We start from the raw sequence: 11,935 nt of genomic DNA, 5'->3' as shown, positions 1-11,935 counted from the left end.
CCGCCCCAACCCCCACCCCCCCCCCCCCGCGCCCCCCGCCCGCCCCCCCCCCCCCCCCCCCCCCCCCCCCCCCCCCCCCAGGGCTTGAATAGGGACAAAGGCCTTATTCGTCATATACAAGGCGGGTTTATTGCTAGAAGGACAAAGAAGGCCAACCCAGGATGTACATAGTAGAGCGCCGAGAACGGAATGCGGGCCAAAAGCGGCCGGCGCCGGAGTGAAACAAACCAAAAGGAAAGTTGCGTCACCGACCACTTAGGAACACGGCGAAATCAGGAGTCGAGGTCGTCGAAGGGCTCCATTGACTCCCACAAAATGTTACAAGGGAAAAAGTTGAGCTCGGCCGCCGGCCCCGGGGGACAAAGCAAACACCCGGGACCGAACATTCCTTGGCCATGAACTGAACACTCTTGGGGAAAACATGGGAGGAGACCGAGACAGGATCAAACCAACAAGCGGCAGACTCATAAGACGGCACCTCAACACTCAGCCATCAACTAGAAACCCAAATAAACTAGCATAGATAGCGAAGCTGGTAGCCTATATCGAGATAGAGGAGCGAGCCGCATCGCCGATTGGAGAGAAAGCGCACTTGGCAACTCAGATGAAGACGAGATAGGAAGCAACTGCCCAAACCCAGAGGAAAACGGTCTCTACATGACTGTGGAAGCTTAAAACAGCAAGGACAAAGGCAACAGCGAAAGCAATGAGGACGACGAAGTGAACAAGAAGCTTGTGATGTCATTCCAGCCCACTAGCAAGAAACGCCCAAGAAGAGGATAACTTCCTCGATGAGGGTCAAGGACCGTATTTGCGAGGTTCGTCGAGCTCCGCTCGTTGATCAAAAGGGGTAAATATTCCCGTGAGGGCTTCAGAAATATAGTGGGTCAAGACTAAGCTTGGTGGGCACGGTGGGGTCTGGCAATTTAAAGCGGTGAGACACGGTAAAATCCTTGTCCGCCTAAAATTTCCAGGAAGATCTTCGACGATGTGAGCCTGCATTCCTCCACAACGCAGCCCGCATTTCAGCGAAATGGCAACCGGTACGAAGGGGGGCGCGAAAGGCGGCGCAAAGGCGCAAAAGAAGCGTCCGTCAAACCCAGAATCTCGGACTCTGAAGAGAAAGCGGGAACAAGAAAACTTGGGAAAATTGCAACAGAGTGTCGATGAGCTGGTAAGTGGGGTCTAACAGATCAAGACTGTCAAACCGCTGCTAGGAGTCTAACATGAAGCTTTCCCAATTTGCAGGATCTGAAATCCACCGAGATCAAGAACTTCGCCGACCTTCCCCTCTCAGTCCCCACCGCATCCGGTCTACGGGCCTCCCATTTCGAGGTCCTGACCGACATCCAATCCCGCGCCATCCCCCTTGCCCTGAAGGGCCGCGACATCCTCGGCGCCGCCAAGACGGGCAGCGGTAAGACGCTGGCCTTCCTCATCCCCGTCCTCGAGAAGCTCTACCGCGAACAATGGACCGAATATGACGGGCTCGGCGCCCTCATCATCTCGCCCACCCGCGAGCTGGCCGTGCAGATCTTCGAGGTGCTGCGCAAAATTGGCCGCAACCACTCCTTCTCGGCCGGTCTGGTCATTGGCGGCAAGAATCTGCGCGAGGAGGCCGAGCGACTGGGGAGGATGAATATCCTGGTGTGCACCCCGGGCCGCATGTTGCAGCACCTGGACCAGACGGCGAGGTTCGACGTCGACAACCTGCAGGTGCTGGTACTGGATGAGGCAGACCGCATCATGGATATGGGGTTTCAGTCGGCGGTGGACGCCTTGGTGGAGCACTTGCCCAAGAACAGGCAGACGATGCTGTTCAGCGCGACGCAGAGCAAGAAGGTGTCCGACCTGGCGAGGCTGAGTCTGAAAGATCCCGAGTACGTCTCGGTCCACGAGGCCGCTGCTTCGGCGACCCCGAGTACCTTGCAGCAACATTATATCATCACGCCGCTGCCAGAGAAGGTCGACACGCTGTTTGGGTTCATCAAGACCAATCTTAAAAGCAAGATCATTGTCTTCCTGTCGTCCGGAAAGCAGGTGCGGTTCGTCTACGAAAGTTTCAGGAACCTACAACCGGGTATCCCACTGCTGCACCTGCACGGGCGGCAAAAACAAGTTGCGAGACTCGAAATCACGAGGAGATTTGCTGCCTCCAAGAATGCGTGCCTCTTCGCCACCGACGTGGTTGCGCGCGGTGTCGACTTCCCCGCCGTGGACTGGGTCATCCAGGCGGACTGCCCCGAAGATGCCGACACGTACATTCACAGGGTGGGCCGGACAGCGCGTTACGAGAGCAACGGGCGTGCCGTCTTGTTCCTTGACCCGAGCGAGGAGGAGGGCATGCTGAAGAGACTGCAGCAGAAGAAGGTGCCCATACTGAAGCTCAATGTCCGGGAGAATAAGAAGAAGAGCATAACGGACCAGCTGCAGAGCCTGTGCTTCCAGCGTCCGGATCTGAAGTATCTCGCACAGAAGGCCTTCATGAGTTATACACGATCGGTGCATTTACAGAAGGACAAGGAGGTCTTCAAATTCAATGAGCTCGATCTGGATGGATTCGCGGCGAAACTTGGCCTGCCGGGCACGCCCCAGATCAAGTTCCAGAGGGGCGAGGATATCAAGCGGTTAAAGAACGCCTCGCGGGCAGCTATGTCTAGCGGCTCGGACACGGACTCGGACGGTGAGAAGGGCAAGTTGAAGAAGAAAGACGAGGTCCGCACCAAATTCGAGAAGATGGAGGGCAGGACCAACCAGGACGTGCTGTCAAGCCACTACAGGAAGCTCATCGGCGATGCCGAGGACGACAATGACGAAGACGACCAGGACTTCCTCTCCGTGAAGCGCGTCCTCGACGACGACGACCTGGACGAGGCCGCCCGGGCCGAGCGGGCCGCGGCCCCCAAGGTCATCAACCTCGGGTCCCAGGAGTTCATCGTCGACTCCAACCGGCGCGAGAAGCTGCTCACGTCGCGCAAGAAGCTCCTCAAGTTCCGCGGCGCCGGCACCAAGACCGTCTTCGACGACGACGGCAACCCGCACGCCCTGTACGAGTTTGGCGACGACGACGAGTTCCGCGACCGGGCGCCCGCCGAGAGGCTGCGCGAGCGCTTCGTCGAGGCTGAGGCCGCGCGCGCCCGCGAGGCCGACGTCGAGGACAAGCAGCTCGCCAAGGAGAGGCGCAGGGAGAGGCGCGACAAGCGCAAGGAGCGCGAGAGGGAGGAGGAGGCAGCCACGCGCCGCGGCGGAGCGCCGCGCCCCGCGGAGCTCGCCGGGGCCGACGATGCCGCGGAGCAGGATCCGCTGGCGCTCCTGCGGTCCTTGCCGGTGGCGGGTGGCGCGTCGGAGGAGGAGGAGGAGGAGGAAGGGGATGGCAGCGAGGGTGAGGAGACGCGGCCGAGGAAGAAGGCCAAGAAGTGGTTCCAGGACGACTCGGATGATGAGACTAGGGCGAAGAAGAAGGGAGGATCTAGGGTTATCGATATGGATCGCGAGCCGGATACGCTGGAGGATCTCGAGGCTCTGGCAACGGGCCTGCTGGACGACTGAGCTTGGTGTCTAGACATGTCTTTTTCTATCTAGGTAGTATATCGGTGTCTTGGTTGCCTCGTGTAGTCATAAATACCCTGGGGAGAACAGTAGGGAGACTTAGAAAATGCCCCCGGTAATGGAACTACGTGGCAAGACAAGCCCATGTGAGGTCAATACTTGGTTTTGCAGAAGTAAACACTTGATGCTTCATCATCGAGCCTATCATACAACTCAGCGGCTGTCCTGCATGACATTTGACACGGCTAATCGACAATCCAGGCCCAAAAAAGAACGAAAACGAAAACGAAAACCAAGAGAAAAGGGCCAACAATGACAAAAATGATAATTTCCGAGGGTATCACAACACGAAACGCCATTTGATCCCCCTTGGCCGTCCCCTGACTCCAAGCGAAGCAATGACTGGCTCTACTCCCATCGCAGACCAAGTGGTGTCTGTAAAAATGATTCCATTACGCAGGGATATGCTCCGTATCCTCGAGATCTCGCGGTTCCCCGTACAGCCGCACCCGGTAGAAGCAGGTATGGTCTGCGCCGTAATTGCTCACGGCGCGGATCAGGACGTGGTCGGTCATGGAATCCATCTTGGCGAACTCGGAAGAGACCCTGTAGACCTGGACCCCGTTTGTAGCACTGTTGTGCTCGTAGGTAAACTCTCCGATCTTCAGGAACCCTCTCCTGATAAGGGGGTGGTCACTTTTCGTGTCTGGATACTGCGCCATCATGAAATTGTACGCCTTCTCGCGGCGACTGTGTTCGTCGATGATAGCCCAGACCTCGATCTTCTTAGGCATGGCCTTGGGGTCAAGAGTCGCCGAAGGGTCGATGTGCTCGATAACAACGTTCTCGGGGATGATGGACTCCGGGAGCTTGATGGAGATGTCGGCGGGGTGAGTAATGCTGTCCTTGAACCTGTTTGCGGCGCACCAGCAGTGACCAGCTTCTTCCCAGCTCGTCAGTGCGGCTGACTTCTCGGGTCGAAATGATGGCGACTTGAACTTCAGCCATGAAGACGAGCCTATGGGTGGTTTTGTCGGAGGCTGGTACGTCGGCGACGTCAATGACACATCAATGCTAGCGCCGTTGCCGAGTCCGAAGTAATTCACGCGTCGACCCAGTTCCGCCTCGAAATTGGTCCCGATGTTGCCTTTCGCGGCTGCCTCGAGATGTACGTCGCCTATGGCCTTGCGGACGATATCATTGGTGAGGGCGATGACCTCGCTCCTTGACAACCCTGCGCTGTTGCTGGCCGGCTCGGAAGGTTTAACGGCGTTCTCGACCATGTCTCCGAGTTTGTCCCGTAAGTCTTCTAGCTCTGCTTCAATCCCACCCTTGTATGCCTCGAGATTCCGTTCCACTTCCCGTACAAACTCGTCCTTGGTTACGACGACGTCCTTGAGGCCCTTGGCAGACAGTCTCTCCTGAATGAGCTCCTCAGCATGCGAGAGCACCTTTTGCTCTGTGGCCGCGGAGAAGTCTTTGAGGGAAGAAGGTTCGAGAATCTCATTGACTTTCTCGTGGTTGTTCTTCAGCCACGTCTCCCACGAACTCGAGAGCGTTCGCTCAACGATGCTGGTGACGTCGTCGGCAGAACGGTCTTGGCCAGGAACTCCATGCACCTTGAACCGCTTTAACAGAGCCGACCAATGGTGGTCGGATATGTCGTCGGTGCCGTCCTTGCTTGTCTGCAGAGTCAAAATTGACTGTTCCTTTTGGATTTCATCTTTAAGGGCATGCCAAAAATCTTGGGAAATGATGAGCTTCTTGGTCTTCTTGTCCTGCTTGACCAAGACAGTCTGGGGCAGGATGCTCTCCAGTTTTTCGATCGCCAGACTGGTGACTTGGCTGGTCTTTGAGAGCTCCGATAATTGGTCGCTTTGGGACTTGACGAAGTAATTGAGGACATTATACTCGTCATCCGTGATACAGCCGAGGGGGTGGCTAAGCGTGTACGGCACAAACTGAGCGAAATTGTGTTTCCAGTCCGTCCATCCACGCCATTCAAGGGTATTGTTGACGCGAGAATTCTCGAGTTCTGGGCTGCCCACCCGGTACCACAGACGGAGGACGAAGAGTGTCAGCACAAGGCACGCGACCCAGTAAAGGAAATTGTGCGCCGTGCTAAGAAGTATCCGGGAGACATGTTTCGCGTAGTAGAGGTACCACTGACGCGAGTAGAGAGCGGGGAGGGGATCAGACTCCTGGACGGAATCAACGCCCGATATTGCCTTGCTGGCATGGAGAGGATTCGGTATCCGTGGAGATGGAGGCGCTGGCGAAGCCTGATCTTTATCTCGCCTACGTGGACTTGATTGTTGCAAGCGGACGCCCGAGCTGCTGGCTGCTTGAGACTCGGTTTCTCCGCCGCCCGTCGCAGGGGGGGGAAACACTGGACGGTTGGAAAGCAAGTCGCCAGAGGCCGGGAGCGGCCTGCCGCGGCCTGGAGACGCCGCGACTGGGTCCTCTTCTCGGGAGTTCTGCGTTATACCCGGTTCAGCACGTTTTGAGCGGCCGCGCCGATGCAAAATTGGGCCATTGTTCTCGGTCGGCCTATTTCCGGTTGGAGCTGAAGGTCGGCGTTGAGCGGCAGGATGTCCAGTCTCAGCCTCGTGCTCCATTGTCACCGGCTTCCCACTACTTGCCACAGACGCGTCTGTTGCAGGCTGGGGAAGTTGTGCAGGGAAGGCGGAAGATCGCAGCCTCGGCCTCGACTCCCTCGAGACAGGGAGTATGTTAGAAGCGAGGCCACCGTCTCTTGGCCCCGCCACTGGAATAGCTGTCTGTCTGTTTCGGGTTGGAGTATCGCCCATGACTGACGAACCTGCCGGAGTTTGCAGCTCAGCGTCCTTGAAAACATTGCTCTCCTCAATGAAGCTCCGGCCCGTCAGCCCGAGGAACTCAGAAGGGTCTGACAGGTTGCCAGGACCGCGCCTGTCGTCTGTGGGGTTGTGCGACGGTGTATGGTCTTTTTTCGCTCGCTTCGGAGAGGAAGTTGGCGCGGATTCGGGCGTAGGACGCTTCCGAAATGCTCCAAGTCTGGAGCCGCCAGCTGCTGCTTCCCATATCTCCGACCTGGCAAAGCGCTGCACGTCGTCCGGAAGGTGCACTCCTTGGTCTTGTTCCTGCTCGTCTTCCTGCTCATCGTACCCTCCATCTTCTTGCTCATCGTACCCTTCCTCTTCCTGGATGTCGCGAAGCATGGATTTCCGCTTCACTTCTCGTTCCTGTTCCGTTCGTCTCGCTGCTTCAGCCTCTTGCAGCCGGTTCTCCATGTCGACTTCTGCCTGTTGCCGAGCTGCCTCTTCTTCAGCCTGTTGTTGCTGGGCGGCCTCAGCTTCTGCCTCGCGTTGTCGAACGGCCTCTTCTTCTGCTTCGCGTTGTCGAGCAGCCTCTTCTTCAGCCTCCTGTTTTCGGGCAGCCTCTCGGCGAGCGACTTTATCTGCAAGGTCCCGCCGGCGAACGGCCCTTTCTTCAAGCACACGTTGTCGAGCAGCCTCTTCAGCCTCCTGTAGTCGAATAGCCTCCTCTTCCTCTTGTTGGCGCTTCAAGGTATCAGCCTCATCTACCGGCTCACTCGGAGGAGCAGGGGACTCGGATTCCCTTACTACCTCTCCATGGGTGAGTCCCTGATCTAGTTTGGCCTGCTTGTTCTCTTTGCGCACGGCCGCAAAGATATCGCGCGTGGCGCCTTTGAGATTTGCCCCGTATTTGCCTGAATCTCGCAGGGGCAATACAGGTGCAGGAGAGCCATACGAAGTGCTGTGCTTCGCTTGCAGCGGCGTTAACCGCGACGTGATGGCTGCGCTCCGGGTCTGGGGAGGGTCATCTGACCGCTCAGCACCATCATCGGCCGTAGGCCTGCGCCGTTTGGGAGGCATCTTGACGGGTCTGCGCTCGCGTTCCAAGACTCGATAGATCCCACGATATCTCCCAGAGTCTGGCTAGGGATGCTGGGATTAGCTTCTAGCAAAGGATCAGCACATGAAAATGAGGCAAAAAGGGTGAAGGAGTAGTGAAGGTGGGTTGTGATGGGTGAGATGAACTGAGAAATAAAAGGGACGAAGGCATGCAAGACTGGCCGATTTCGCCAAGCAATGCGATTTACTTCAAGGAGAGAAAGAGAGCAACCGGCGAATTTGGACATGCTTGGCTGAGCCGGTCTGAGATTTTGCTTCAACCGCGCCGCTGGTGAGACGTACAAGGGTTGGTTTAGGGAATGCCAGGAAATCTACTCACCGCAATGATCTATCCGCGCAAAGTTTGAATAAGCACTAACCGCTCGACAAAATGGCCGAGGTTCTCTGCTTGATGAGTGGCGTTGGCAAGGTCCGCAGAGACGAAGCGGAGGGAGGGCTTTTGAGGATCAAGGCGGGTGAGATGCGAATTTACAGGGCGCAATGAACCCTTTAGAAACCCGAGACGAGTGCATTAATTATTTCTCAGCCAACCTGTTGGTCCCATGCCATTCATAAATGATTCCGTTTTCATGAGGATATGGCGCCTGGCATATTTTGTCTCCCATTGTTGGATTGTTGGATTGGCATCCAATTAACGCGTTTTCGACGGTTCCGGTGGTTGGTAAATTCGGCTCCGAGGACGTGTCGTGCCAGGCGGGAGCCAGAGCCTCAGGAAAACAGTCGTCTGCTGACTAAACAGCCCATGCATCGATTCAGCGCATGCAAGATTGGTTGGTTGCAAATGGCTGCATTCTACCTATACAGTAGGTACCTTACTTGGCTACCTAATTCAACCAGTCGACGCATACGGACTACGAGGATAAGAATCGGTTCAAATCTGAGGCTTTCTGGCATTTAGACCGCTGACTGTGGTGGCTTTGTTTCTTTGTCTCGAGGATCAGAAGCGGCGGTCCGTTTGCGCGTTTGTCTGTTGTGGAACTTGGAAGCGCATCGAGAAATGCACGAGCCAGTTGAAAACATGCTGTGGGGAACGAGGTTAGTGAAACAAGCCACTTCTGTTATAGAAAACGATCTAGACCCGCTTCCAGGTACCTACATCCTCCCACGCCACTTTGAAGGCGAGGCGCTCATGTGATTACGTCGCCATGTAGCATGAAGGGGAAAGGAAAGAGTCGATTTGGTTGCTAAATTGGCGAGGGAAGGACGGGAGCTACCTGCCCAATTGGTCCTGCCAGGTATCAGGTTTACGGACTGGATAGGTGAGTTTGAGTGGCACGTTTCTTTGGGTCTCGTATTCTGCAACGTTCGGATGTCCCCAGCCCCACGGCAAACTGTGGGACTAGCGAGATTTCGATGTGCATCATCAGCGCCCAGTAACAGCATTTAAGAAAGCCATCGCTTCTTTGATATCCGTTGGTGCTCTTTGTCCTGCCTCTTCAAGTCTTCCACCTCGAATAAGGCTGCAACCAAAAATGGCGGTCGGTACTGTTCTGGTCACCGGGTAAGTAAAGTTGTCGCGCCAAAAAGGAGCCCCAACAACCCCGCACGTAGATGGGAAACGAAACTGACTTGGCTTGTGGCTTGCAGTGGCACCGGCTACATCGGCTCGTTCACAGCGCTGGCCCTGCTTGAGAATGGATACGAGGTCATCATTGTGGATAATCTCTACAACTCCTCCAAGGTTGCCGTTGACCGCATCGAACTGATCTGCGGCAAGCGGCCGCGCTTCTACGAGATCGATGTCACCAACGAGGCTGCGCTGGACGATGTCTTCGCCAAGCATCCTGAAATTGACAGCGTCATCCACTTCGCTGCCCTCAAAGTCTGTTCTGTTCCCTTCTTCGGTCTACTGACAGGACGACTGCGCATGGTTCGGTGCTGACGGTGAGGAATTGGAAACAGGCTGTTGGTGAATCCGGCGAAATCCCGCTGGAGTACTATCGAGTGAACGTCGGTGGCAGTATCTCGCTGCTGCGCTCAATGACCAAGCACAATGTTACGAACATAGTCTTCTCGTCCTCGGCAACGGTGTATGGCGATGCGACCCGCTTCCCTAACATGATTCCGATCCCCGAACATTGCCCCATCGGCCCCACAAACACATACGGTCGCACCAAGTCTATGATCGAGAGCGTCATCACCGACCATGTGGAGGCGCAGCGCAACAACGCCAAGAAGGCGAACAAGTCATTCGAGCAGTGGAACGGAGCGCTGCTGCGGTACTTCAATCCGTGCGGTGCCCATCCCAGTGGCATTATGGGCGAGGACCCACAAGGGGTGCCTTTTAACCTGCTACCTCTGCTAGGCAAGGTCGCTACTGGAGAGCGGGAAAAGTTGCTAGTCTTTGGCAAAGGTAGGAGGAACCAGCTGCTCTGGAACCTTTGGGCATGGGGAGCTAACGGCCGTCCTCAGACTACTCATCGAGAGATGGTACCGCGATCCGAGACTACATTCACGTTCTGGATCTTGCCAAGGGGCACTTGGCAGCGCTGAACTATGTCCGCGAGCAGAAGCCCGGGGTCCGGGCATGGAACCTGGGCTCGGGCCGGGGCAGCACCGTCTTCGAGATGATAAATGCCTTCAGTCACGTCGTTGGACGGGATCTCCCTTACGAGGTTGTCGACCGGAGGCCGGGAGACGTGCTAGACCTAACGGCAAATCCGTCACTTGCTAACAAGGAGCTTCAATGGAAGACAGAGCTCAGGATGGAGGATGCCTGTGCCGATCTGTGGCGATGGGTAAACAACAATCCGAAAGGCTACCGCCAGGAGCCACCAGCGGAGTTCCTCGAAGCCCTGAAGGCGGGCCAAAAGGCTTGACTAGGCGGTGTTCGGTATTAGCTTGTTTTAATTTACTATACAGGTTGCGAGCAAGCCTGTTTCTCTCTCTCTGTTTGCTGCACACTGTCGGTCATGAGAGCCACGTATGGTCTGCACTTTCAAGGCTTCAAAAGCAATTTCCCAGTCGTCTTCCTCCCCTCCAGGTCCGAATGTGCCTGACCGACCTCCTTCAGCGGGTAAACTTTGTGGACATCCACTGTAACCTTTCCAGACAGGAGCAAATCGAAGAGTTCGTTTGTGTTCGTCTCCAGCTCCTCCCGCGTGACGAGGTAGTTGAAGAGCGTAGGCCGCATGAGCTTGATGTTCTTGGCCCCAAGTTTGAGAAGGTCGACGGGCGGGACAGGTCCAGACTAGGCACGTAGACAAGTTAGCGGTCACTGGGGTCACACAGGGCCGAATCGAAAGAAAATGCATCACCGGGAGAGACTCACGGCATTGCCAAACATGACAACTGTCCCCTTCCTCGCCACCATCTCCAGATCGCTGTCGAAGGTAGCCTTACCGACCCCGTCAAAGATAACATCCACGCCGTTCCCGGACGTGATCTCCTTGACGCGGCCCACTAAATCCCCGTCCCGGCTGTTAACCACCCACTTCGCCCCGAGCTTCCGCGCCAGCTCGCACTTGTCCGCGGAGCCCGCCGTGCCGATGACCTTTACGCCCCGCGCGGCCAGCATCTGCACCAGCTGGGACCCGACCCCCCCGGCGGCGGCGTGGACCAGCGCCCACGGCCCCTCGGAGACGCCGAGGTTGGAGCCGATGCCCGCGGCCTCGCGGATGAGGGTCAGCGCCGTCAGCCCCTGCAGCATGGAGGCGGCGGCGAGGTCGGAGGCGAGCCCGTCGGGCAGGCGGAGGACCTTGGAGGCGGCCACAGCGGTCAGCTGCGCGTAGGCGTGGTGGTCTAGGTAGGTGACCCGGTCGCCCTCCTTGAAGTCCGTCACCGAGGGGTGGGCCGCGACGACGGTGCCGGCGGCTTCGCGGCCGGTTATCAGCGGGAGGGGGGCTTTGTAGAGGCCTGTGCGGAAGTAGCTGTTGGTTGGGCCGGGAGGTTAATGGCGTGTCAGCTAGATAGATCTAAATGCCCCGACATGGTCGGTAATGGAGTAGAACTTGTTGTCTACGGGTGGGGATGAGGGGAATTTAGAAGCGTGGGTCGTACGTGTCAATGTAATTGACGCCAATGAACTCGTTCTTGATTAGGACGTCGCCTTCCTTGAGCTCGGGCACAGGGATGTCCGTCTTCCACTTGAGCGCCTCGACACCGCCGGGCTCGTCGATGACGATGCCGGACATGGTCTTCGGGATTGGGGCCATAGTTGGGGTTGGGTGCGGGGCTGCGCGGTGCGGGGTTGGATGGAGAGCGACGGTGTAAGAGCTTGTTCTAGCCGAAGCTATTTTGAGGTGTGGCCTAGATATGGGATTATTTCTGCACGCTCGAAACCGTGATATCGTCGGTACAACGCGGAGAGACATCAAGAGTGAGGCCCGATCTTGTGAAGTGGGCATTGACTTGGGGATAGGGCATGGGAAGTGGTTGCTGTTGTTAAGTCCGATCTGTATGATAATGACGTAATTTATTGGGGAGCTTTCGATGGCCAATAACAGACCACTAGGTACCTCTTCGTAATC

General features: G+C 56.6%; 4 protein-coding genes across 4 annotated transcripts; 2 read left to right on the top strand and 2 right to left on the bottom strand.

The window, feature by feature from the left end:
* Positions 1 to 985: 985 nt before the first annotated feature.
* On the top strand, positions 986 to 3,768 carry QBC33DRAFT_490245 (ATP-dependent RNA helicase). The gene is made up of 2 exons (XM_060425458.1): positions 986 to 1,174; positions 1,249 to 3,768. The coding sequence occupies exons 1-2, from the start codon at positions 1,034 to 1,036 to the stop codon at positions 3,547 to 3,549; spliced, it is 2,442 nt and encodes an 813-aa protein (XP_060284228.1). The 5' UTR covers positions 986 to 1,033; the 3' UTR covers positions 3,550 to 3,768.
* A 7-nt stretch (positions 3,769 to 3,775) lies between these two features.
* On the bottom strand, positions 3,776 to 7,871 carry QBC33DRAFT_41419 (uncharacterized protein). The gene is made up of 2 exons (XM_060424122.1): positions 7,786 to 7,871; positions 3,776 to 7,512 (listed from the first exon to the last, which is right to left on the bottom strand). The coding sequence occupies exon 2, from the start codon at positions 7,425 to 7,427 to the stop codon at positions 4,002 to 4,004; it is 3,426 nt and encodes a 1,141-aa protein (XP_060284227.1). The 5' UTR covers positions 7,428 to 7,512; positions 7,786 to 7,871; the 3' UTR covers positions 3,776 to 4,001.
* A 990-nt stretch (positions 7,872 to 8,861) lies between these two features.
* QBC33DRAFT_535972 (UDP-glucose 4-epimerase) lies at positions 8,862 to 10,507 on the top strand. The gene is made up of 4 exons (XM_060427663.1): positions 8,862 to 8,967; positions 9,054 to 9,288; positions 9,369 to 9,819; positions 9,879 to 10,507. Exons 1-4 carry the CDS (start codon positions 8,939 to 8,941, stop codon positions 10,283 to 10,285), a joined length of 1,122 nt encoding a protein of 373 aa, XP_060284226.1. The 5' UTR covers positions 8,862 to 8,938; the 3' UTR covers positions 10,286 to 10,507.
* Positions 10,206 to 11,806, bottom strand: QBC33DRAFT_535969 (NAD(P)-binding protein). Its single transcript, XM_060427662.1, has 3 exons — positions 11,466 to 11,806; positions 10,738 to 11,335; positions 10,206 to 10,656 (listed from the first exon to the last, which is right to left on the bottom strand). Exons 1-3 carry the CDS (start codon positions 11,777 to 11,779, stop codon positions 10,405 to 10,407), a joined length of 1,164 nt encoding a protein of 387 aa, XP_060284225.1. The 5' UTR covers positions 11,780 to 11,806; the 3' UTR covers positions 10,206 to 10,404.
* Positions 11,807 to 11,935: the final 129 nt, after the last annotated feature.

Source organism: Phialemonium atrogriseum (assembly GCF_030411735.1).
Source record: "Phialemonium atrogriseum strain 8032-3 unplaced genomic scaffold QBC33scaffold_10, whole genome shotgun sequence".
NCBI classification, from domain to species: Eukaryota; Fungi; Ascomycota; class Sordariomycetes; order Cephalothecales; family Cephalothecaceae; genus Phialemonium; species Phialemonium atrogriseum.
This window is presented reverse-complemented; position numbering and strand designations above follow the sequence as displayed.